Source organism: Rhincodon typus, chromosome 2 (assembly GCF_021869965.1).
Source record: "Rhincodon typus isolate 14 chromosome 2, sRhiTyp1.1, whole genome shotgun sequence".
Taxonomy (NCBI): domain Eukaryota; kingdom Metazoa; phylum Chordata; class Chondrichthyes; order Orectolobiformes; family Rhincodontidae; genus Rhincodon; species Rhincodon typus.
Window position 1 is genome coordinate 136963799 of NC_063333.1, and position 26028 is coordinate 136989826.

General features: G+C 39.4%; 1 protein-coding gene across 1 annotated transcript; it reads left to right on the top strand.

Annotated features, from left to right (window-relative positions):
* Nucleotides 1-4426: 4426 nt before the first annotated feature.
* Nucleotides 4427-25234, top strand: clptm1l (CLPTM1 like). Its single transcript, XM_020511563.2, has 15 exons — nucleotides 4427-4441; nucleotides 4641-4786; nucleotides 5916-5994; nucleotides 8085-8202; nucleotides 9998-10092; nucleotides 11177-11261; nucleotides 12811-12914; nucleotides 13075-13140; nucleotides 16609-16659; nucleotides 16983-17065; nucleotides 17165-17199; nucleotides 17292-17347; nucleotides 21547-21591; nucleotides 22667-22782; nucleotides 23387-25234. Exons 1-15 carry the CDS (start codon nucleotides 4427-4429, stop codon nucleotides 23472-23474), a joined length of 1182 nt encoding a protein of 393 aa, XP_020367152.2. The 3' UTR covers nucleotides 23475-25234.
* The last annotated feature ends 794 nt before the right edge of the window (nucleotides 25235-26028 follow it).

Genomic DNA, 26028 nt, shown 5'->3' on the forward strand with positions numbered 1-26028 from the left:
TGTCCGTCCTCCCTGGACTGACCTATCCCCTTCCTAACTCCCTACGTACACTCACCTTTCCTGGCCCCATCCCCGCCTCTTCGACCTGTTTGTTTCCTCTCCACCTATCCTCTCCTCCATCCGCCTCCCACTCTCTCCCTATTTATTTCAAAACCCCCTTCCCCTCCCCCTTTTCTGATGAAGGGTCTAGGCCCGAAACGTCAGCCTCTCTGCTCCTATGATGCTGCTTGGCCTGCTGTGTTCATCCAGCCCTGCACCTTGTTGTCTCGGATTCTCCAGCATCTGCAGTTCCTACTATCTCTGATTCGATTTCTCCCCCTATACCCATCCTGATGTCTTTTAAATGTTGTAATTCCTCTGGCAGCTCCTTCCATATATGCACCACCCTCTGCATGAAAAAGCTGCCCCCTTAGGTCCCTTTCCCCTCTCACCTTAAACGAATGCCCTCTAGTTTTGGACCCCCTACCCCAGGGAAAAGAGCCTGGCTTTTCACCCTATCCATGCCTCTCATGATTTTATAAACTTCTATAAGGTCACCTCTCAGCCTCTGATGCTCCAGGGAAAACAGCAACAGCCTATTCAGTATCTCCCTGTAGCTCAAACCCTCCTGTCCTGGCAATATCCTTCTAAATCTTTTCTGAGCTCTTTCAACTTTCACAACATCCTTCCTGTAGCAGGGAGACCAGAATTGAATGCACTATTCCTAAAGCGGCCTAACCAATGTCCTGTACAGCCGCAACACTTCCTCCCAACTCCTATACTCAGTGCGCTGACCAATAAAGGCAAGCGTACCAAACGCCTTCCTCACTATCCCATCTACTTGTGACTCCACTTTCAAGGAACAGTCCTGCAGTGCAAGTTCTTTGTTCAGCAACACTCCAAAGGACCTTCCTATTAAGTGTGTCAGTCCTGCCCTGATTTGCCTTTCCAAAATGCAGCACCTCACATTTATCTAAATTATACTCCATCTGCCACTCGTCAACCCTTTGGCTCATCTGATCAAGGTCAAGTTGTACTTCGAAGTCACCTTCTTTGCTGTCCACTACACCACCAAATTTGGTGTCATCTGCAAACTCACGAACCATACATCTGAAGTTCACACCCAAATCATTTATGAGTGACATAAAGCAGTTGACCCAGCACGATCCTTGTGGTATGCCGCTGGTTACAGGCCTCCAGTCTGAAAAGCAACATTTCACCACCCGCTGTCTCCTACCTTCAAGTCACTTCAGTGTCCAAATGGCTAGTTCTCCCTGTATTCCATGTGATCGAACCTTGCTAACCAGTCTACATGTGGAACCTTGTCGAACGCCTACTAAAGTCCATTTAGATCACGTCCAGTTTTCTGCCTTCAGCAATCCTGTTTATTACTTTTTCAAAAAACTCAATCAAATTAGTGAGTCACGATTTCCCATGCTCAAGGACATGTTGATTATCCCTAATCAGTCCTTGCATTTGTAAATACGTGTAAATCCTGTCCCTCAGGATACTCTCCAACAACTTGTCCACCACGAATGTCAGGCTCACTGGTCTATAGTTCCATGGCTTTTCCTTACCACCTTTCTTAAATAATGGTACCGCTTTAACCAAGCTCCAGTCTGCTGACACCTCACCCGTGGCTATCGATGATACAGATATCTCAGCAAGGGGCCCAGCAATCACTTCCCTAGCTTCCCACAGAGTTTAGGGTACACTTGATCAAGTCCCAGGAATTAATCCACCTTTATGCATTTCAAGACGTCCAGCACCACCACCTCTGTAATATGGACACTTTTCAAGATGTTGCTATTTATTTCCCCAAGTTCTCTAGCTTCCATTTCATTCTCCACAATAAACACTGATGCAAAATAACTCGTTTAGTATCTCCCGTGTCTCTTGCGGTTCAAGACATACGTGGCCTTGCTGATTTTTGGGGGCCCTATTCTCTCCCTAGTTACTGTTTTGTCCTTAATGTATTTGTAGAAACCCTTTGGATTCTCCTTAACCCTGTTTGCCAAAGCTATCTCATGTCCCCTTTTTGCCCTCCTGATTTCCCTCTTAAATATACTTCTACTGCCTTTATACTCTTTTAGGGATTCACCCTATCCTTGCTGTCTATACCTGACATATGCTTCCTTCTTTTTCTTGAATAAAACCTCAGTTTCTCTAGTCATCCAGCACTCCTTACATCCACTAGCCTTGCCCTTCACTCTTACAGGGAACATACTGTCTCTGGACTCTTGTTATCTCACTTTTGAAGGTTTCCCATTTTCCAGTTGTCCCTTTAACTGCAAATATCAGCCCGTCAATTTTTGGAAGTTCTTGCCTTATACCATCAAAATTTCCCTTCCTCCAATTTAGAGCTTTAACTTTTAATCTGATCCATTCAATCACTGGCCTGAAAGTTCTCCACCACTGACACCTGAGTCACCTGCCCTGCCTTATTTCCCAAGAATAGTATCAAGTTTTGCTCCTTCTCTAGTCAATACATCCACATACTGAATCAAAAAATTTTCTTGTACACAGTTAACAAATTCCTCTCCGTCCAAGCCTTTAACACTGGCCATCCCAGTCTGTGTTTGGAAAGTTATGGTTCCCTACCATTACCACCCTATTGTTCTTGCATATGACTGAGATGTCCTTACGAATTTACTCCTCAATTTCCCGCTACTATAGTACAATCCCAATAAGGTGATCATCCCTTTCTTATTTTTCGGTTCCACCCAAATAACTAACTTCATCGTACTCCCAGGAATATTCTCCCTAAGTACAGCTGTAATGTTATCCCTTATCAAAAATGCCACGCCCACCCCTCTCTTGCCCCCTTCCTATCCTTCCTATAGCATCTATACCTTGGAACATTAAGCTGCCAGTCCTGTCCATCCCTGAGCCACATTTCTGTAATTGCTGTGATATCCTAGTCCCATGTTCTTAACCATGACCTGGGTTCATCTGCCTTAGCCGTGGGCCTCTTGCATTGAAATAAATTCAGTTTAATTTATCAGTCCTACCGCGTTCTCTGCCTTGTTTCCTGCCTGCCCTGACAGTTTGATTTGCTCCTTTCCCCAACTGCAGCAGTCTCAAACTGATCTCTTTTCTCACTATCTGCCTGGATCCACCCCTCTCCAAGTTTAAATCCTCTCAAGCAGCTCTAGCAAATCTCCCCACCAGTATATTAGTTCCCTTCCAATTCAGGTGCAATCCATCCTTCTTACACAGGTTACTTGTAACCCAGAAGAGATTCCAATGATCCAAAAATGTGAATCCTTCTCCCTTGCACCAGCTCCTTAGCCACGCATTCATCTGCTCTATCCTCCTGTTTCTACTCTCAATAACTCATGGCACCAGGAGTAATCCAGATATTCAAGGACCGACTTTTTAAATTCCTGTCTAATTTCCTATATTCTGTCCTCCAGAATTTGTCTTTTTCTCTTCATATGTTGTTCGTTCCAATGTGTACAACAACCTCCTGCTGATCCCTGTCCCCTTTGAGAATATTTTGGACCCTCTCCAAGATATCCTAGATCCTGACACCAGGGAGGCAACGCACCATTCCAATGTCTCGTTGTCGGCTGCAGAAACATCTGTCCGTGCCTCTGACTAGAGAGTCGCCTATTGGGATCTTGTTACATGAGATTTTATCTTTGTAAGATCCGACTGCTACATTATGTAAACTATGATCCACCTGAAATTCCTTGGCTACCTGCACAAATTCCTCTTTATCTGTCACTGGGTTCTGAGTGACTTGCATTGGCACCCCAGCTCAGCATTTCTAATTTTCAATTTTTATTCTTGTTGTCTGTGTAGTTCTGTGACCTGTTTTTCTTCAGCAGCAGGTAAGCTCCCATTCTTTACTTCCCTCTTCTGGTCTCTGCTCCACTTCCCAATTTCTTCTGTCTGCCAGAGACTTCAACCACCTTACACCCATGAGTTTGGACATTTGTCCCAAAGTTCAAATATCATGCTGCATTTATGGTTACTATCTCCCCTTGCTTGTAAGTATGATTCATCTCAGAAAACTTTGTTATTTCAAAACCTCCATATAAACATAAGGTTCCATAGCAATCTTAGTCCAGTGATGACCACCTGCTCCATATTCAAATTTTTGCAAATAAAAAGTTGAATTCTAGGTAGCAGCAATATTTGGGAGCTTCTGATGTTCTACCAAGAGTTTATGGAGATATAGTATTAGATTCTAATTTGTGGAAAATGTGGCAGTCTGTAGGTCCCATTAAAGTAACTTTTGTGATATTATTTTGTTCATTTTTTTTCAGCAAACTCACAAAGTTCTCTTTTTTTTTGAACCTTGTTAACCTTGTCACCAAAACAGAAGTAGGCAGTACTTGATTTTTTTGCACAGATAGTAATGTTCAATAGACTGAAAGTAGAGTATCCTTGGTAGTTAACAAGTCATGGTTGTGGGATATGCTACAGCTATTAAAGTAGCATGATGTTTCCAACGGTGCGTCTAATATATATTTAACTTAATAGCAGTTGGATACCATGGATCAAACAAATCCCTCTTTTTATTAGTTTATTTTGTGGGCTTCGGCCTTTTGGGAGTGTTTAATATTCTATTTTCAGCTTACTCTTGAGCTTCTCAATGATGATCTGATTTTCTGCTTCAGCATTAATTTTATTATTGCTTTTTCCCACAAAAGCAGGAAGCAGATGCTCGTGCTGAAACTAAAGTGGCTGATCAACCTGTAGCACATTGGCGTTCAAAACTCACCATCAATATTCTGGCTGACAACTTCACTTTCGATGGATCTGCACTTCCTGCTGATGTACATAGATATATGAAGCTGTAAGTTTATGATATTTGTAGTTACTGAGAGCAAATCTTAACATTGCCAAGATAATGAGGTTAAAAATAAATAGAGGAGTAAGGCTGACAGTGCTGAATACATGACTTGGTTCAAATGAGATGAGGGAAGTAAGACTAGAAATTGATGTTATTAAATGGTATAATTTATGGAAGTTGCAAGGAAAGGTAAACCTGGATGATGTTATGTGCACAAAATCTTGAAGTTGGGAGGAAAGATTAATAAAGCGGTTATTAAAACACATGGAATCCTAGACTTCATTAGTAAAGGAATAAAGTGCAAAAGTCGGGATGTGATGCTACAACTGTAGAAAACATCAGTTTGGTGCCAGCTGAAGTATTGCCTAATTCTAGACAGCGCACTTTCGGGAAAAGCATGAAAACTTTTGAGAGGACACGAGATTTACCTGAACAGTTCCAGGAATGGGAGACTAGAGTTTTGCGGATAGACTGGTGAAGCTGGGATTATTCTGCTTCGAGCAGAGAAAGCTACAAAGAGATTTGAAAGAGGTGTTCAAAATCATGAAACATTTAGGTGGAGTAAATTGTTGTGCTTGTGTGCTCAAGTACGTCAAAACCAGCACCACACCTCCCACCCCCCCACCAACTCTTCAAATCCAACAAGGAGTGGTGGGCCTGTACTATCTTGTTGGAACATGTAATATCCTGAGAAAAATTGATAGTGTACGTAGTGTGGGGTGTTTCCTCTTGTGGGGGTGCCTAGAACTAAGAAATGCAATTTAAAAATAAGGGGTTTCCCTTTTAAGATGGAGATGAGGAATTTTTTTTCTCTCTGTGAGGAAAGGTATTCTGTGGAGTTTTCTGTTCCCAAGGATCTGGTTTTTGACCGACAAAGAAGTCAAGGGCGATGGAAGCCAACAGGAATGTGGGGTTGAGACTGCAACTGGTCACTCTTGATTTTACAGAATGATGTTGCAGACTCGAAGGGCGAAATGACCTAATCCAGCTTCTGAATGTTTTACTAGCCAAGTCTAAGATATTTATAAGCTCAAGGATTCTGCTTTAAAAAATGTTGTACATTTTGACGTTTTAGAAGATTTCATGATAAAGATCCTCTTTTAACACTTCAGTTGTATGTTTGGTATCTTAGGATGCAGCATGGAAAGACTATGCAGTATCTTCCTATTCTGTTTGTCGATGAGCTAAGCAACCGAGTGAGAGACTTGAGGGTACGTTCAATTTTTTTTCCCCCGTAACTGGAGAGATTTTTGTTTACCACGTCTAGATACAATGCACAGTGTTGTGTCAAAAGGCAGGGTTTGGCATTAGGTCAAAATGCTTAGAGAGCAGGTGCAGACACAATGGGCTGAATGGCCTCTTTCTGAGCCACGCCAGCCCTTTGACGTCACTGTACGAACAAGCTTCATTCCATCCTCGTTTACTGCCAAATATTGTTTCATAACAAAATTTGTTGGAGAGTTTGTAAATGCTTTCTTCCTTGATCCTTTTGTCTCTGATCATCACCAGGCAACCTGTCTAGTGATAGCAGGAACTGCAGATGCTGGAGAATCTGAGATAACAAGGTGTAGAGCTGGATGAACACGGCAGGCCAAGCAGCATCAGAGGAGCAGGAAAGCTGACGTTTCAGGCCTAGACCCTCCTTTAGAAAACCTGTTCTAGTACTTGCTGTTCTCTAATTACCCCATGGGGAGGTGTCGGAGAGTTTCTTAGGTTCTCCTACCATGTGTGGGAGCATCTGGCATCCCCTTGCTGAAATGTTTGAAATCTCTAATTCATCGTGTGGGAAATCATAACTGCAAATTCCCAGTTTACCACTGTGTGGCACAAAGCACCAGCATTACAATCAGTAGCCTAAGATGTTCCCAACAAAGTTATATTTTCATTTGGATGGTAATCGTTGGCCTGCTCCCTGTGGAGGTAAATGGCAAACTTTAGAATAAAGGCATATTAACTACCCGTATAGCACGACAGCTTAGAGGACTGGTTAAAAAGGTTTGATCACATTGGATTGAAGAGGAGCTAAGCAATTGGATACAAAATTGGCTTGAAGGCAGGAGGCAGAGGGTGATGGTGGAGGGTTGCTTTTCAGACTTGAGGCCTGTGATCAGCGGTGTGCGACAGGAATTGGTGCTGGGTCCGCTGCTTTTCATCATTCATATAAATGATTTGGATGTGAATATGGGAGGTATGGATAAGTTTGTAGATGACACCAAAATTGGTGGTGTAGTGGACAGTGAAGAAAATTATCTCAGAGTGCAACAGGGCATTGCTCAGATGGACCAATGGGCTGAGGAATTGCAGATGAAGTTCAGTTAGATTAATGTGAGATGTTATATTTTGGTAAGGCAGATCAAAGCAGGACATACACAGTTAACGGTAGGGCCCTGGGGTGTGTTGCCAAACAAAGAGGCCTAGGATGTAGATGCATAGTTCCTTGACAGTGGTGCTGCAGGTAGACAGGATGGTAAAGAAGGCGTTTGGCATGCTTGCCTTCATTGGTCAGAACATTGAGTATAGGAGTTGGCATGTCATGTTGGAGCTGTATAGGACATTAGTGAGACCACTTGGAGAATACGGTGTACAGTTCTGGTTGCCCTTCTAGAGGAAGGATGTTGTTAGACCTGAGAGAATGCAGCAAAGATTTACAAGGATGTTGCCAGGTCTGGAGGGTTTGAGTTATTGGGACGAGCTTTTTTCCCCAGAGTGTTGGAGACTGAGGGCTGACCTTATAGAGGCTTATAAAATCATGGAGGGCATGGAAAGGTCTTTTTCCTAGGTTCGGGGAGACTGAAACTAGAGGGCATACATTTAAGGTGAGAGGGGAAAGATTTGAAAAGAACCTGAGGGTTAACTTTTTCATGCCAGAGGAAGTGGTGGAGACAGGTACAATTATAACATTTAAAAGACATCTGGATGGGTAAATGCATAGGAGTGGTTTAGAGGGATATGGGCCAAATGCTGGCAAATGGGACCAGGTCAGATTGCGATGTCTGGTTGACTGAGACTAGTTAGACTGAAGAGTCTGCTTCTGTGTTGTATGGCTCAGTAATTTACCAATCAGCAGAGAGAAGTAATGATTAGATTAACTTGGTTGCTTGATTTGTTTATGTGCTACTGTGTTTTGTGGAGTTCAGCTAGATTGTACTTTCAATCAGAAATTGGTTGTAAATTGGATGGTTTAGAGTAAAATTATATTTGTGATTTTCTTGAACTAAATTCTTTAAATGCTCCCATAGCATTGTATCTTTCTGAACAATATGCATTCTGTTGTCTGATATTCAAAAACTTTCTATTGCAGACTATAAATGCTACATCGATTACATTGCCTCTTACAGTTTGTTATGATGCAATATCTCTTGGAAAGCTAAGGTTTTGGACCCATATGCAAGAGGCTGTCTATTCATTGCAACGGTTTGGTATGCCATCTGTCCTTGAAAATGATTTTATTCCTTTTAAAAAAAAAGTGTGATCTTTTCATTATCAAATTGAGCAACATCAGTACTAGGGAATTGAACACTGTTCCTTCTTGAGGCCCTATTTAAATAATTATTATACTGTCATAACAGCTCATCGGACAAAAATAAAATTCAACTTTGGTAGTGAGCTATATTGTTGCAGCAATCTTAGAGGAACGTCTTTTACTCTACTAGTTATGCATTTCCATTTCTCACCTCATCTGTCTTGTGCCACATCCTTCGTCTTTATTTATTTCGAGCTGCCATTTGGGCAGCTCTGCATTGTAGCACCACCACTGGGATCCGAGTTAGAGATACCCATTTTTTTCAGTGTTGGAGAATTCGTGCAGTAGTGTGTGCTCAACACTTAGCAGTAATTTGGCAGCTTTATTGAGAATGTTGTAGGTAATTTTGTGAACCCATGGAATTCATGTAAACTGTTTCAGCTATACTTTAGTTAACATCTTGCCATTTTGTTTTGCAAGTCGTGCAAGTGCTGGAATATTGTTACAACTGTCCATTTGATTGCTACATTAATCACAATTATTGTCCCTCAAATCAACTGTGGATTAAGAATATAAGTAAAGGTTGGAATAGGAAGGGGCTGTCTTAACATGAAAGCTCATCGTCATGTGCGTCAATTTGTTTTTGCAAGTAATAATCTTTTTAAAAACTCCAAAGCCTTTAACTCTCTTTTCTCAAGTGCTTGTTAAAATGTTTCACCTTTTGAGTAAAGGTGTAATTCCAGGATGTTTTGAATGTAGTTTTTGCTGAAAGGCAATCTTTTAATGCTGTGCTTAATTGTTCGGGAATGATATGGAAGTATACATTCAAATTGTTGAAAATGACAAATGGCACCATTTTCTTTCAGTGTTGTTGGTTTGGATGTAGTATTTATAATTGTCTAATTCCTGCTGGAGGCATTTCGTCCATCAATGTAGGAAATCTCTGCTCAAAGCTGCACCATCTCATCTAAAGAAAACCCAGCTGCAGAATTATTTTACATGATTATAATGGTACCAATTATTTTGAATTTTGTATAGTTATCATGTTTATTTTTACCCTTTAATCCCCAAGAGAGGTTATGCTGCAACTCTATAAAACCCTGGTTAGACCTCACTTGGAATATTGTGTTCAATTCTGGTCACCTCATCGCAGAAAAGATGTGGAAGCTTTAGAGAGGGTGCAGAGGAGATTTACCAGGATGCTGCCTGGACTGGAGGGCAGGTCTTATGAGGAAAGGTTGAGGGAGCTAGGGCTTTTTTCATTAGAGCGAAGAAGGATGAGAGGTGACTTTATAGAGGTTTTCAAGATGATGAGAGGCATAGATAGAGTGGATGGTCAGAGACTTTTTCCCAGGGCAGAAATGATTATTACGAGGGGGCGTAATTTTAAGGTGATTGGAGGAAGGTATAGGGGAGATGTCAGAGGTAGGTTCTTCACACAGAGAGTGGTGGGCGTATGAAATGCGCTGCCGGCAGTGGTGGTGGAGTTGGATACTTTAGAGACTTTTAAGCGACTCTTGGATAGGCACATGGAGAATAGTAAAATGTAGGGTATGCAGGGTAGATTGATCTTAGTAGGATAATAGGTCGGACCAATCGTGGGCCGAAAGGCCTGTACTGTGCTGTACTGTTCTATGTTCTATGTTCTATGTTCTAAACCCGCATGTTAGGAAGAAAGGAATGTTATTTACTTTAGCAAATAAAAAGTCATTTAATGTTTTTTCTTTGTCTTTTCACACCATATGTTTTAGGTTTCACAGAAAAAGATGTTGATGAAGTTAAAGGGATCTTTGTGGACACCAACCTCTACTTTTTAGCTTTAACGTTCTTTGTTGCAGCATTCCACGTAAGTTATAACTAAAATAGTGTTCTCTTGGGGATGATGCTTTTTGTTTGGTTTGTGTTTCATTATTGACAGGTTTTGCATTTTAGAAAATAAATCGTAAGATCTTTCCTGCTGTATACTTTCGTTTGGCCTCTTCATGGTTTATGATCCCAGCTGAGATAGTTAGAGCGAGGTACCCAAGTTGACGGGAGGTCATTAGACCATTCTACCAGTGTCCTCGCTCCTTCATTTGAACATCGAGCCTGGGGCTAATGAAACCACACTCATTCAGTCTGCCTGTGAGATTGGCAACTATTTTCCGACGTACATGGTCATCAGTAATCTCAAACTCTCGAATATTGCCATGCTTTATCAATACAGTTATGACCACATGTGAATCTGGCATTTTCCACATGTGTGTACGTTGTTGATGCTGGTAAGATCAGTGAGGGGCATTCATATGCACCATGATGCCAGTTTACCTGGCTTATACTTGGGAACACCTCCTGGCGTGAGAGAATCAAATACGCAGCTAAAGTTTGTTCATTAGGATGTTCGATGGGCTGTCACATCACTCATCTAATTCAAGGGTCCATTACAGTGGAGATGTGTTTTATCAGGGAGACAATTTTTTTAATGCCGCACTTTTGTGCCGTGTCATCTTTCAAAAACATCAGCTGCTGATTCTACACATTTTTCTTTTTTAAGACCAATGAAATGTTTCCTGTATGGTCTTCAAAATTAAATAAATAGTTAGAATCCATTGTTTTAATATTTTCAAAACAAAATTTATTTAAGCATCAATTCATGGATACTTAACTGCTAGGTATGTGTGAGTATTAACAAGTTCGCAGAGCAGTAATATTGAATGGAAAAATCCAGCATCTAACATAACAGAAAAATAAACAATCCACAGGCTTGAATTATGGTTTAATTACTTTGAAATGACCCTTCAAATGTGCCTTCAGTTGTCCATCCCAGATTTTGTCTTAATTTTCTGCCAGTTTCTCGTAATAGTTGCGGCATTTCCTATATTAAAGGTGCTATATTATTGCAAGTTACTGTTGCAGTTCTGCGTTAAATATTTTTTGCCTTTGTTGCACAGCTCCTGTTTGATTTCTTGGCTTTTAAGAATGATATTACCTTTTGGAGGCGAAAGAAAAGCATGGTTGGCATGTCAACAAAAGCAGGTAGGAATTAAGTGCATTTAGTACCTGAACTGTCTCATTTGAAACATCCATGTTTAAAACTGGGAGTCTCTTAAATTGACCAAAGTGTGGCTACTGTTTTCATTTACATTCATGTCAGTTTCAGAGTTGGTAATTACAGGGTTCTGCTCCTGGCAGATGCAGCTTTATGCACTCACTAGTTTATAGTTTTCACTTTGCTTGGGCTTGCCCCATAGTTTAAAATACAAATTCAGTACTGCAGCAAATTGTTCCAAAATCTCAATCCATGATTTAGGAAGTAGTTAGAGGAAGTAAATGAAAAGATAATAAAAGTGATGATAGTGTAAACCTTGGTGGTAGAACTCCATCAGTTTATTGTACCTGAACTGTCAGATCAGGTCACTGCAGATAACAAGCTTCTTTACAGCCAATACTCTGTTAGTGCATTTGAAATTTGTTTGAATTTCTGCTATTGTTGCTGCTTTACCTCTCAATGAGCAATTATACAGCCTCACTTGGAATTTGACGTATGTTTGGTCAATAGTGTCAAATACTGCCACACTGGTTGAATTTATTTTTTGGGGTGTGAAATAAGATGCATCGTTTTTCAAATTAAAAATCTGCTTGGTGACCACTTGAGGCCAATGAAATGGAATGATTTTTTAAAAATTTTAACCTTGCTATATCATACTAGCCATCATGTATAGCGAACAAATTGCACTCCTATAAACATGCCTGTTGTAAGCATTTGGGCCTGTAAAGCAATGGTGGTAGTATAGTTGTCTTGCATACTGAACGAGAGAGATCAGTTTCACTCCCTAATGTCTATCAAGTTAGTGATTCTTAGGTAGGACAGCAGTAATCATTGGATTTTTGTGATTTCTTGCCTAAGAAGAGAGGGGGGGAGTGGCAAAAAGAACATTGATCATTGGAAATGCATGTGTGAATGTGGCTTGTGTATGATGGCTTCACAATCAAATAGTGTACCCGTTATTTGGACTGCTGACTGCTTAGGCTCTGAACTGTAATGACTGTAATGTTCGAGAAACATTAGACAATTTAGAGAATTGGTAGAGCATTTATGCAAAAAACACCTTGCTATAGTCATTGCCTCTGTAATTATAGAATAAAATAGAATTCCTACAGTGTGGAAACAGGCCCTTCGGCCCAACAAGTCCACACCAACCCATCCCCCTATAACCCACCTAAACTCCACATCCCTGATGTGGCAATTTAGCATGGCCAGTGCACCTAGCCTGCACATCTTTGGACTGTGGGAGGAAACCGGAGCACCCAGAGGAAACCCACGCAGACACAGGAAGAATGTGCAAACTCCACACAAACAGTCACCCAGCGGTGGAATTGAACCCGGGTCCCTGGCGCTGTGAGGCAGCAGTGGTAACCACTGAGCCACCATGCCACCCTACCAATTGTTTATATTTTGAACAAAGCCACATGTGACGGTGTTACATATTTGAACTTTCAATGGCCAGTAATTTAAGAAGGCTAAAATGAAAATAAAATGATTATTAGAATGTAACATTTTTCTCCCTCTGGTTCTTTTCTACAGTTCTTTGGCGATGTTTTAGTACCATTGTTGTATTTCTTTTCCTTTTGGATGAACAGACCAGTTTATTAGTCCTTATTCCAGCTGGCATTGGTGCAATCATAGAGGTAAAGTAACAATCTAAACTTAAACACAAGATTTGTTTCTACAACTTTTAAAGCATTTAAGATATTTGAATTCCTTTTTTAACTTGGCTCTGTTTTCAGTGTCTGTTTTCATTTTCATTTCACAGAGAGTAACTTAGTTTTATGCTCCTTTATGCTGTAGGTCTGGAAAGTTAAGAAAGCCTTTAAGATGATGGTTAAATGGTATGGCTTAAGACCAGTATTTCAGGTGAAGTATGGAAAAAGCTGGAATGTTTATTTACATGCGCAACAGAGACGATTTTGAATGCCGTATTTCCTAAATTATCTGCATGAACTAATTTTTATGTTGTAAACTCAGTTAAGTCTTTCAAATGTAAGTAATTCAATGAATTAACCGAATCGAGCAAATATAGGAGGTTATTTGGGATGTTTGCTTTTTTAAAAAGTTCCATATGATTTTTATTTTAAAACTTTTAAAACGCTGGCTTAATATCTTGACCACTAATGTATGGTAGCCTGGTAGTTATAGAACTGGGTTATAATCACTGAGTTTTAAGCTGACTACTGTCCCACAGCAGTTAGGGAAAAAAGTGTAAAAATTTATCATTCTTGCCAACCTGCAGGTCATGGAAAATGTCCATGATAAAATTGGTCACTGCCTTGTTAAAAAGTCAATCACCACTAGCACAAGGGCAATTTCCGTTGTATCATGTGCATTAATAAATAAGCCAAAATAAGAGAGACTCAAATTCCCAGATGTGCAATGGGTTATAAATAACCAAATTGTGAACCCCAGAATTTGTTCCTCAGCTATCATCCCAACCTGTCAGGACCAAGATGGGAGGAGTGTACTGCCTTGTTTGTATTCCCATAAATGAGTGGGTCACAACATAAATGTTATTATTTACCCTGTTCCTGGTAGGGCCAACAGTATACTTTCTCTTTATTAGAGTAAGAGTAAAAAGATCCAGGAGCCAGGGTTATTTAATCATCATAATTATTGATTTATTAAAAAAACAAATGTAATCCACAAAGTTACAGAATTGATTTAGAGAGACAGTTTGTAACATGAAAATATAAATGTTTACCCTTCACCCCAACACCCAAGCTACTCACTGGGGAAATGAAAACTAGAATGGATTTTTCTCTGTGGAGATTCACTTTTTTGAAGGGGCTGGGGTAGGGAGAAACATGCTTGGCCAGCAGTACTTAAGGCAAAACAGATAGACTATGGAATGACCAAATGGCTGTCAGTCTAGAGTTCTGGCATATATGGATGTGTGTCACCAGAGATAGGTAGTTGTATCTGGGATCTTTGTAAATGCAGCGTCCATAGGACACTCTAGCAATAATTTTTTCGGATGCTCTTTAAGGGGACCATCAGGTTTCATACGGCATTCATAACAAAGATTTTTTCCAGAAACAGGAGATATGAGTTCAGAAGCTTTCTTACAGCAAGCTTCTCTCCAGCTGAAGTTTGAAAAAATCTCTAGGCCTGCAAAACACTGTTCAAACAGTGCAGCCATAAAAACAGTCAACTGTTTTCCCTGGAGTGAGTTCAAGCAACCAAAACCAGCAATTTATGTGGAACCATGTGATTCCCAGGAAATGATTTATTTTATAAAAAAGTTCCGTTGCCTGTTTTAGATTATCCAGGTATCCATGATTTTTCAAACTCAAGTCCCCAAAAATGATTAAATATAAGGACTACATAACAAATTATTTGTGGGACTTTGTTCTAAAGAAATGGGGAGCTTAGTTTTCTTACATTTCAACCGTGATCTCACTTCTAAAATACTCATTGGCTGTATAGCATTTTGAGACATCTAGGCATGATGAGGCATGCTATGAAAATCAATTTAACAATTTTCATTTATGCAACTACTTAATCCAGAAGAAGTGCTCTAAAGATATTCACAGAGATATGATCAGAGATATAAAGGCATGGCCCAAATCTAAGAGGGTGTATTACATAGGGTGACAAAGACTAGTTTGAAGAAGAAACCTTTTAAGGGAAGTCTTTTAAAGAGAAAATGTTGGAGAGGTGCTGAGCTGTTTGTGCAGGAGGTCATTCGGAAGTAGTGTCTAGGTGGCTAAGACATAGCCATCAGTGAAGTGACATAGAAAAGGATAAATGAACAAGATGTCAGACCTAAAGCAGTGAAGAGATTCGAGGGCAGGTTTTGGTAGTGTCAGCAGAGATTGTAGAATTGTGGAGGGGGCAACTGATCCTCAACATGTTGATAATTTTAAATTGGAAGTGTTGGTCAGGGAATGAGTCTTAATTCTTGCGAACATAGGAGCTTGTTAATATTACAAAGGGGTAGTCCTTGTGATGGAACAAACGCAAGAAACTTGGTTCTTGTATATGGAACATTTTAAACCAACAGAGGCGTCATTTGATGTCAAGGGTATTACTGACTTTGCCAAAGATCTGCAAGAAGTTGTGGCTCATTGAAAACATAATTTCAGAGAAGTACTCAACCAGACAGGCAGCAGAGATGTAGAACTATATGTGGTAGCAGACATCTGAGACTGAACCGTGTAGATGTTGCGAAGAGGTGGGAAGTTGCAAGGGCAGAACCTTCATACTGTTGAATTATTAACAGGGCAGCGATGAGAAGAGAGATCGTTGCTGAAGATGTTCAAGTATAATTGGATAGCTAAGAATGGAACCACAGAAAGGGCGGTTTTACTGAGCTGGTCATTGAAGGAGAGACATTGGAAGAAGGGTCAATGTGTTTACCTATGGCAAAGAATGCAGAAAAATTAAAATAAAATACGGTGAGGAGGGATGAATGCAGTTTGGCCACACTGTAGAATATCAGTTGTGACTTTGGTTAGAGTTTTTTGGTGCCTCAGCAAACGTGCTAATCCGATTGCAAAACCTTCAATGGGCACAGATTTGGGAGGTGAACACATGTTCAAAGGTGCTGAAAAGGAACAGTATACTGAAGTGGAATGGTGGTCCTCTGTTGGTTTACTTAGCAGAGGAATGATGATGGTTTCCAAAGAGAAGAGTTAGTACTTAAGGAGAGGGATTTATTTACCATGCAACCACTTGGCAGTACCAAACTGGAGTATTGCAGACAAAAGAAGACATGCCTTTGAGGTGTTTCATCAGAATAGATGCGAGATTGCCAAATTTCAAAGAGGGCTACATGTTATCCAGCACTAGAAATGGTTGTTGATTTGTTGGCAAGTTGACTCTGGTTGGGACATTGCTATGGGGGCTGCATCAATGAACTATTATCGCCACATTTTCTTAAAATTGAAAAATGGCACAAGAGGATGGATCCTGCTTATGAATATATAAATTACAATGTAAGCTTACATATGTCTAATTAAGAAATTGGAAGTTTAAATGAAACATAATTAAGGCAACAGGAGGGTGGATTTCATGAGAGACTGGGAAGAACCTAGAGAGATCAGAAATTCTCTAGAGAGGGTTGAGTGATTTGACAAAAAGAATTTGGTTGAAGTTGGTGTTTTCCTCATCAGTTCTCCACGGGGAGTTTTGGGAAAGTTCTGTTGGATAACACATATCTGACTTTTCTCCTCCCAAGCTCCAGGAAGCTGTAGCCAGTTTTTCTCTCACCACCTTAACTGATCTAAGGTAACTCTAACTGTACCATGGATGATTACATGTTTTATGTATTAAATGTGAATTTAAGTGAACAATTAAATAGATTACTTTGGGCATACTCTGTTGCAGTTTGGAACATTTGATGAATCTGAAAAAAAGACTGAAGAATATGATACTCAGGTACTTGGCATGTTTATGACTATTATGCTTGGACTTGACATGGTTGTTTAAGCAAATAGACAATGTTCAGTTGAAATTGAATGGGCTACTGAACTTGTACCCCTCAGTCTATACTTGGATCTCTATAATATGCATTATTCTAATAATGGCTCACCTTCATTACTAGAAGGAAAACAGCTAACTGAATCGGCGTAAGCAAAGTTGAAATATTTAAAGGTTTGAGGCAGTTTTAAAGAAAAATGTGTTCATTTTCATAATTTGTCATGGATATAATTATCTCTTGAGTGTCTGATGGTTGTGGATTTTCCTCCCACTCTTTTTAGGCAATGAAGTACTTGTCCTACATACTTTATCCACTTTGTTTTGGTGGAGCAGTATACTCCCTATTAAATATAAAGTACAAAAGGTAACTATCAATGGCACTTGAGTTAAACTTAATTTATTTTTCATCTTTAAGTAGAGGTTATCTAATGCATTGAATTTACAATATTTTATATCTTTTCAGTTGGTACTCATGGTTGATAAATAGTTTAGTTAATGGTAAGTGTCCCTTGCACGCACAGTCATTTATATATTTGCTACATGCTTATTTTCTTCACATGGATATTAAAATGTTGGTGTGGTTATTGCAGGTGTTTATGCTTTTGGATTCCTGTTTATGCTGCCTCAACTGTTTGTCAATTATAAGGTTAGTGATTAGATGGATTATCCTGCTAATATTATAGCTATTTTGTATAGATATATTCAGCCGACTGTTATTGAAAATGGAACAATCCACACAGTATTTTGTAGTATTTAAACCTTTCTGTTTTTGTTCGCAACCCACCATGTTGTTCCTGTATTAAATTCTCCATATCTCTTTTATGATCTCAAATGTGTGCTGTAACTTTCTGAGTAGGGAGGCTGGTTACTAGAAGTGTGAGACAGTAGTTTTGGGTGCTTCCTTTATGTCACAGCCTATCAGTCCCAGCAGAAACGCACACACACAGCCCCTGCTTGTTTCTTTCTCCCACTGTGAGAAAGATTTAGCTGAGATCAAGGAATTATGGGAATGAACCTGCAACTACCATACAAAAGTGGAGCTTCTATTAAAGTCTCCTTGAAAACTCGATTGGTAAATCTACCATTTTGATAGTTGGTGTGACAAATTCCCAGCTCTGTGCTTTTAGCTAGTGTAGCACTGGGCTGTGGAGTAGGTAGAGGTAGGGTACTTAAGATCAGTATGGTGAACTGTAGCGAAAACTGTGTGTTAACATTGTGAAATTGATTGAGCTGGACTGTCTTTCTCAATGTTCAGACAGTGTGTCTGGATTTGCAGTAGGTCGACACATTAGGAATGATCAGGACAAAGTATCAGAGGGTTATTGGTGCCATTGGTGTCTAATGGAGTTGAGAAAACAATTTTTGAACTTTTACTACATCTAAGATGTAAAATTAAAGTTCTTTTTTACATCAGAACCTCAAAAGCTTGCAATAATATTGAATTTGCTGTAGGGACACTGCCACATTAGTCAATTGGTCCATCAGGAAGAGTTGCAAATTCTGTGTGTGTCCAAAGGTTCAAAATTCAAGACATTTTTAAATATAAGAATAGTAGTTTTGTGTCAGACCTGGAAGTACAAGATATTTTGTAAGGTTTTACAGTTTTGTTTCATAATTATTGTACACACTGTTCTCAAATAAGAGGCACTAAATGATTCCAGTGCAGCTCCCCGAAAGCAGTGTTTAAACTTATTAATCTGATAAGTATTGTCAGTGTTTTGGGTGAAAAGAAAATCCTGGAAATAGCAGCACTTTTCTGAGTCAAAGAGACAGGCCCCATTTCTGTTCTGAGCGGGTCAGTTTTTTTTTGTTTTAAATGCAGCTTTGTGACAACACGCTACGATGATTGTTTTAGCTGCAGATGGTCAAATTTGAAATACTTACATGGCTGGTTATGGAACAGATTCATCTGTCATTGTGATGACCGGCATTGGTAGTCTTTCTATTCCCAATAAGTATTGTTGTCGAATAATGCACTTTAGCATTTGGTTAAAGAAAGCTGGAATAAATATCAAGACTTTCACAATGTTTGCCATTTTAATCCTATCCAGAGCTTAATCTTTTGATGTTGTTATGTTCTGAAGAAATTTGTATTGCATAACAAGCGTGTTGGTGTGATACTAAACCAATGCTCTCAGTGAAACTCAACTCATATCTGAGGATCTCCGTTACAAGATAAATCATCCATACAAAAACAGAAGTTGCTGGAAAAGCTCAGCAGGCCTGGCAGTTCTGAGGAAGAGTCACTGGACCTGAAACGTTAACTCTGATTTGTCTTTACAGATGCTGCCAGACCTGCTGACCTTTTCCAGCAACCTCTGTTTTTGTTTCTGATTTACAGCACTTGCAGTTCTTTCGGTTTTTAAATCATCATACCCCTTCCCAAATCTGGCACCCCTGTGACAGAGACTATGCTAGATTTTGGTTTACGCATTATCCAAAGAATTGTAGTAGTTTGGCTATAAGGGGAGATGCACAAGTTTCCAGGTCTGTTAATATGGATTTAAGTAGCAACATCTCCAGGAAATTTCCAAAGTCATGATAAAATGCTGTATGGATTCCTTAAGCATTCCCTTTCTGCTCTCTGCCTTATGTTGCAGAGATTTCCTGTGGTGGGTTGAAAGGAGCCTGACCAGTTTTTCAAAACTAAACTGGGGATAGTCATGACCAAATGCAACAGAGCAGTTATTAAACAAACCTTTATTAAATAGACAGGGTATATTATGAGTGGCTCCTAGAGGAAAAACGTGTCCTGTTTTTGGACAGTTCCACTTTTTGAAGAGGTAGATTCAGGGTATTGTACTTACACACAGAATTACGCCTGATTGTTATTTTTGTAATGTTACCTTACTTATAGAATCATACAACATGGAAACAGATCCTTCGGTCCAACCAGTCCATGCCAAACATAATCCCAAACTGAACTAGTCCCTCCTGCCTGCTCCTGGCCCATATCCCTTCAAACCTTTCCTATTCATGTACTTATCCAAATGTCTTTTAAATGTTGTTGTTATACCCACATCCACCACTTCCTTGGGAAGTTGTTCATAGCCCTGCAAAAACTGACAGTCTTTTAATATCTCACTTAGGCAGCCGTTGTAATTTTGAATAATGAGCATTGACATGAGCTCTCCTGGCATCTGAGTTTTGTTCTCAACTAAAATCCATGAGGGTATTGGTAAGAGTGACCACCACGGAGCCCTTTTGGAGACAAAGTCGCACTGTCACATTGACAATAACCTCTATCGTGTTGTGTGGCACTATCACTGTGCTAAATGGGACAGACTTCGAACAGATCTAGCAACTCAAAACTGGGCATCCAGGTGGCCATCAACAGCAACAGAATTGTACTCCAGGACAATCTACAACCTCATGGCCCAGCATATCCCCAACTCAACCATTGCCATCAAGCCAAAAGATCAACCCTGATTCAATGGAGAGTGCAGAAGGGCATGCCAGGAGCAACACAGGCATACCTAAAAATGAGGTGTCAGCCTGGTGAAGCTACCAAACAAGACTACTTGCATAAAAAAACGAAAGAATTGCTACACTGTAAATCAGAAACGAAAACAGAAATTGCTGGAAAATCTCAGCTGGTCTGGCAGCATCTGTGGAGAGAAATCAGAGTTTGATGATCAGAGGATTAGATTAGATAGGGTGGACAGTGGGAGCCTTTTTCCTCGGATGGTGATGGCTAGCACGAGGGGACATAGCTTTAAATTGAGGGGTGATAGATATAGGACAGATGTCAGAGGTAGGTTCTTTACTCAGAGAGTAGTAAGGGCGTGGAATGCCCTGCCTGCAAAAATAGTAGACTCGCCCACTTTAAGGGCATTTAAATGGTCATTGGATAAACATATGGATGATAATGGAATAGTTTAGGTTAGATGGGCTTCAGATTGGTTTCACAGGTCGGCGCAACATCGAGGGCCAAAGGGCCTGTACTGTGCTGTAATGTTCTATGTTCTATGTTCTATGTTCTATGTTCTATGTTCTATTAACGTTTTGGTTTGAGTGACCCTTCCTCAGAACCGCTTGCATGCCAAACAGCATAAATAGCAAATGATAAGCAGAGCTAAGTGATCCCACAACCAACATATCAGATCTAAGCTCTGCAGTCCTGCCACATCCAGCTGTAAATGGTGGTGGACAATTTAACAAGCCACTGGAGGAGGGGGGTCTACAAATATCCCCATCTGGAAGAGCCCAACACAACAGTGCAAAAGATAAGGCTGAAGCATTTGCAGCAATCTTCAGCCAGAAGTGCCAAGTCAATGATCCGTATAGAAAGACAAGGGCAGCAGGTACATGGGAAGTTCACCAGCTGCAAGTTCCCCTCCAAGCCAGTTGCCATCCTGACTTGGAAATACATTGCTGTTCCTTCACTGTCACTGGGTCAAAATCCTGGAATTCTCTCCCCCAAGGGCATTGTGGGTCAACCTGCAGCAGTACAAGAAGGTAGCTCACTACCTCTTTCTCAAGGACAACTAGGGACCGCCAGCAACATGCATGTCCTACAAGTGAATTTAAAAAAACACAACCACGCTTGAGAATGGGATACTGGCTAACTTGCATATCCTCTTCCTTCCACCACATCCCCTCATTAACACTACTTCTTGTGAAAAATACTCAACAGCAGAATTTCACTTTCTCCAAACAGTAGAGAAAGTGGCACTTCCTTAGCTGTATTTCTCTTCAAGAAAAAACTACACCAGATGGCCTATTTAACCACTAACTTTCAGGGGAGCTAATATCCATAATCTGTTGTAGGAATGGAACTTGCTTGTTGCAAAAAGTTGAACAGAAGACATCTGCTGCTAACTATTGCTTTCCGTTTACTTGCAGTTGAAATCTGTGGCACATTTACCGTGGAAGGCCTTTATGTATAAAGTAAGCTATTTTCTTGGTATTTCAAAACTGACTCAAGTGTGAAAAATAATTTAGACAACCCAGTTCTTACAATGGTGTCAGTGTGATATGTTGCTTTATGCTTGGGAATTTAGCATGTTTTGAAGAGTTCAGAGAGATTTGTCCATCTTCAGAACAAACATATATAATTTGCTTGCAAGCAAAATTAACTTACCTGATTTTAATTTTTACATATTGTAATTTTTAAAAAAGGATGAGGAGTTGTGCCCCTTTGGTTGAAAGGACAGCCAGATAACCTTTTCCCAGGCCTTCGCTGAAGTATGCTTCAGTAGCCTGTTGCAGTCAGATTGAATTTTCAACAAGAAATACTTTCGGGTTGATCGTGGGTTTGGGTTCCAAATCCTACCATTTTCTAATATGATGATTTAGCGTGACCCTAACATATGTAATCAGATGTTGAATTTATCTACTTAGAAATAGATATTGAATATTTGAAAAAGAATTTGAAAAGATGCGTGCTGGATTCCAATAGATTTACAGAAACAAATGTGGGTTATGGTGACATTTGTGCATTTTGAGCTGAATATTTTCATAAAGTATTAATTGGTTGTATTTAGATGTAAATCTTTCCTCAGTCATTTTATTGGGCATAGCAATGATTGCTCATGTAGAGGGAGTTTGCATGGTTTGGAATGCACTGCCAGACTGATGGAAGCAGATTCATTAGTGAAAAATAAATTGGAAAATTCTTGAAACAGAAACAATTTAAGAGCGTTCAAGTATGAGCAAGGGAGTGGATCAGTTGGAAATCTCTTCCAATGAGCTGGTGACGGGATAAATAGCCTCCTGTGCTGTGTCATTTTAAAAGCAATTCGGGATGGGCAATAAATGCTGGCCTAGCCAGTGACGCCCACATCCCATGAATAAATTTTTAAAAAAGCATTAATTCATTATGAACAATTGAAAATATTGGCTTGTTTTCTAATATAGTTATTCAGCTTGGCGTTGCAACTTGATATGAATTGTCAATTTTTTTCCACAATCTGACTTGCATTAATGTTCATCTTTTATTATCACTATCTTACTTCCATTGCAGGCATTCAACACCTTTATTGATGATGTCTTTGCTTTCATCATCACCATGCCAACGTCGCACAGACTAGCTTGCTTCAGAGATGATGTAGTTTTTCTTGTTTACCTCTACCAGAGATGGTAAGACTTTCCAACATACATCTCAATGTAAGAAAATGAAACTTTTAAACAATATTTTAGAAAATAAGCTATCTTTTAATTTTGCATTCCAAGCAGAAGTTTCCTTAGAAAGAGAAGGGAATGAGTAAACTGCTTTCATTTACTGATTTGAATTGATCAATTTATTTGACCAGTTGCAAGATTCTTCACTGAAATGAATTGAAGCTTCCCGCGTTGTTTCCTGGCACAGTGCATTTTGGCAATAAGCTGGCCATTTCCCTTGAACTAGAACAGCAGCTGCTTTAAAGAGATGGAAGTGTCACTTTATAGGCATGTTACTGGAGAATCAGATGGACCATTACATGACTTTGTGACACTGATGCTGAAAAGAATATCTGGAAGAACGTTTTGTCCTTTTGTCCCACAGTTCACCATGCTGAGCACAAAAAGATTTTCTGACTGTTTGAAATTAATTAGGAAAGGGAGAAAGTTGGACTTTCTTTTGTGTAAATATGTTGCTATCCTTAAAAAAAAAAAACCAGAATAGCCAGATGAATTGACCTTTAATCCCCTCTCTCTCTCACCCCCAACTTTATTCTGAAATTTGGTGTTATTTTCATTGCAGGCTTTACCCAGTGGATAAAACCAGGACTAATGAATTTGGTGAATCATATGATGAAAAGGAGACTGTGAAGAAACTGCATAAAGAGTGATAGACTGGGCTTTCTCTGCACCCAGCTGCCAGCATCTCTTAAACCTCTGCTACCTGCAGCGCAGCCACTTCTTTGTTGATCTTTTCCTGCTTGTGACTGCAGTATGGATATATTTCCAGCCGTGCCAATCTTTCTGGATTTATAATTCTGAGTCATAACTCACTGGAGTTAAACAGTATTACTCTTATAAAGAAGATAGAGATTGTAAACTATAATATTGCTGTTTGACAGCACCATTCAAGTTTGTAACTTAATATAACTTGTTTCATGGGTCCAAGCCTTTGAGGTGTTAAGTGTTCAGAACTGTGCATAAAGTTGGTCAAGGGCAACTTACAACTTCACTGAAGGACTTAAGTATTTAAACATTCTCTTTCACTACCCTTCCTAGCTTGCTTTTATTCTACAAATACTTTGCAAACTTTGTTTTATGAATGCACGTTATGGCCTTTACAATCTGCCTAACTTACAGTGACTCTATGTCATTGTTTTTGTGTGACAATGGTTATTCCTGGAGTTGCAGTTCTGCATTCCATTCATAGTGTCAGTAAGCTTGTGATTTGGCCAAATGAATCATTGAAACAATTTGAAAATAATCCAAGTTAGTACAGAAAGGAATTTGCTTTTCCACTTTCAGTTCAGATATTAAACCTGGCCACAAGATCGGTTTGTACAGGGTACAAATCTTATTTTTCCATTAAAATAGTTGAGGTAATAGGACAACTTTAATTTGTTGAACTGCATTCTCGAAACATTAAAATCAAACCAATACAACACTTCCCTTACCACAGCAATATAGTTTTGATTCAATTCAGAAAAAAGTCATTTTTGACAAACAAAATTAAAATGGATATGATAAGGAAAGAAATGATAAGGTCTTTTGTATAAACGTTTAACAATATTTTAATTTGGCTGTTTAGAACTTTGATTTATTTTGGCCAAGGGTTGTTCACTTCAGGCTGGTGAAAGTAAGCACTGGCTGTTTTAGTTGAAAAAGATTCTATGCTCTGTTGATTCAATAATTGATATTGCTGACTAATTTATTAAGCAGTGCTTTATCTAGGTTTTTCTGACTATTCGTAAAATTTGCTTTGATTTACTGAACAGCTGCAATGATCTCTTGATTGAATGTGCATTCCTTTCTTTTTTGTGATTTGGTTATGAAGTTATTTTTTTAAAAATACTCATCCAAAGTGTTCTGTGCAACTTTTGTAGATGTGTGGTGGATGCAACCTTTTCCAAATTTGTTGGTACTAGTCACCTAATTTTTTACAGCAATAGTTGATCTTTTGTAAATCCCAAAGCTTAAGTGCTCAAGAGTACGAAGTATGTTTTAACTTGTCTTTATTAACAGCACATAGGCTGTGAAAGTTTTCTCTTAAATTAGTGAAATTGCATCATTTGCAGTCGTCTCTTGACCAACTAGAGTGACAGATATAGACTGCTCGCTATCCTGGCTGTGTTTTTCTGATCTAGTTGGCAGAATTAAAATGGAGTAATCCTAGTACCAGCTAAACTGTCACTTTTAATAAAGATTGGCTTCAAACAGGTAATGGCAGAATGGGTGTACAATAGTTTACATAGAAAGCCTCAAATCCCAGGATGTGGTGTCAATAATGAATGTGTCTTCTGAATCAGTCCAAAACCTGGTATGTTGAATATCTTGATCTGCTGAGAAACTGCCGATAATATGGAATTGTCAAAGATAAAAACAAATTGCACTCCAAGACCTGTGTAATAAATAAATTCTGCATATTATCTGACTTGATTTTCTAAGGAAGTATATTTAAAAATACATATACACCATCTACATGTGACCCCATACAGCTATTTAAAGTGAATGTTTTTCTTTCATAGAGATACATTATTCATTCCTCTTCCTGTGATATTTCTCATTTCTACAGTCAATGATTTTGAATGTTTCAGTATCATTCCTGATTCTTAAATCTAAAAATTTCTGGTTCCTACCAACTGCCATGATAACTGAAGTTAAATTCTGGAGGTACCAATTTATGTAGGAACAGGAGTAAACTATTCAGCTGCTCAAGGCTGTCCAAACATTTGCTTATGTTATTGCAGATTTGTACCTCAACTATATTTACCTGCCTTTTCTCTACATCTCTCAATCCTCTTACCTGAAGAATCCGTCAATGTCAGTCTCAACAATTTCAATCAGGCATCTATGACCTTTCATTGGGAGGGGGCAAAACAGAGAGTTTTCAGATTTCCATTATGCTTTGTGTTAAAAGTGTCATAGAGTCATACAGCATGGAAATAGATCCTTCAGTCCAACTTGTCCATGCCGACCACGTTTCCCAAACTAAATTAGTTGCATTTTTTTTCCCTTTATTCATTCATGGGATGAGGGCGTCGCTGGCTAGGCAGCATTTATTGCCCATCTCTTATTACCTAGAGGGCAGTTAAGAGTCAACCACATTGCTGTGGGTCTGGAGTCACATGTAGGCCAGACCAGGTAAGGATGACAGTTTCCTTCCCTAAAGGAAATTAGTGAACCAGATGGGTTTTTCCAACAATCAACAGTGGATTCATGGTCATC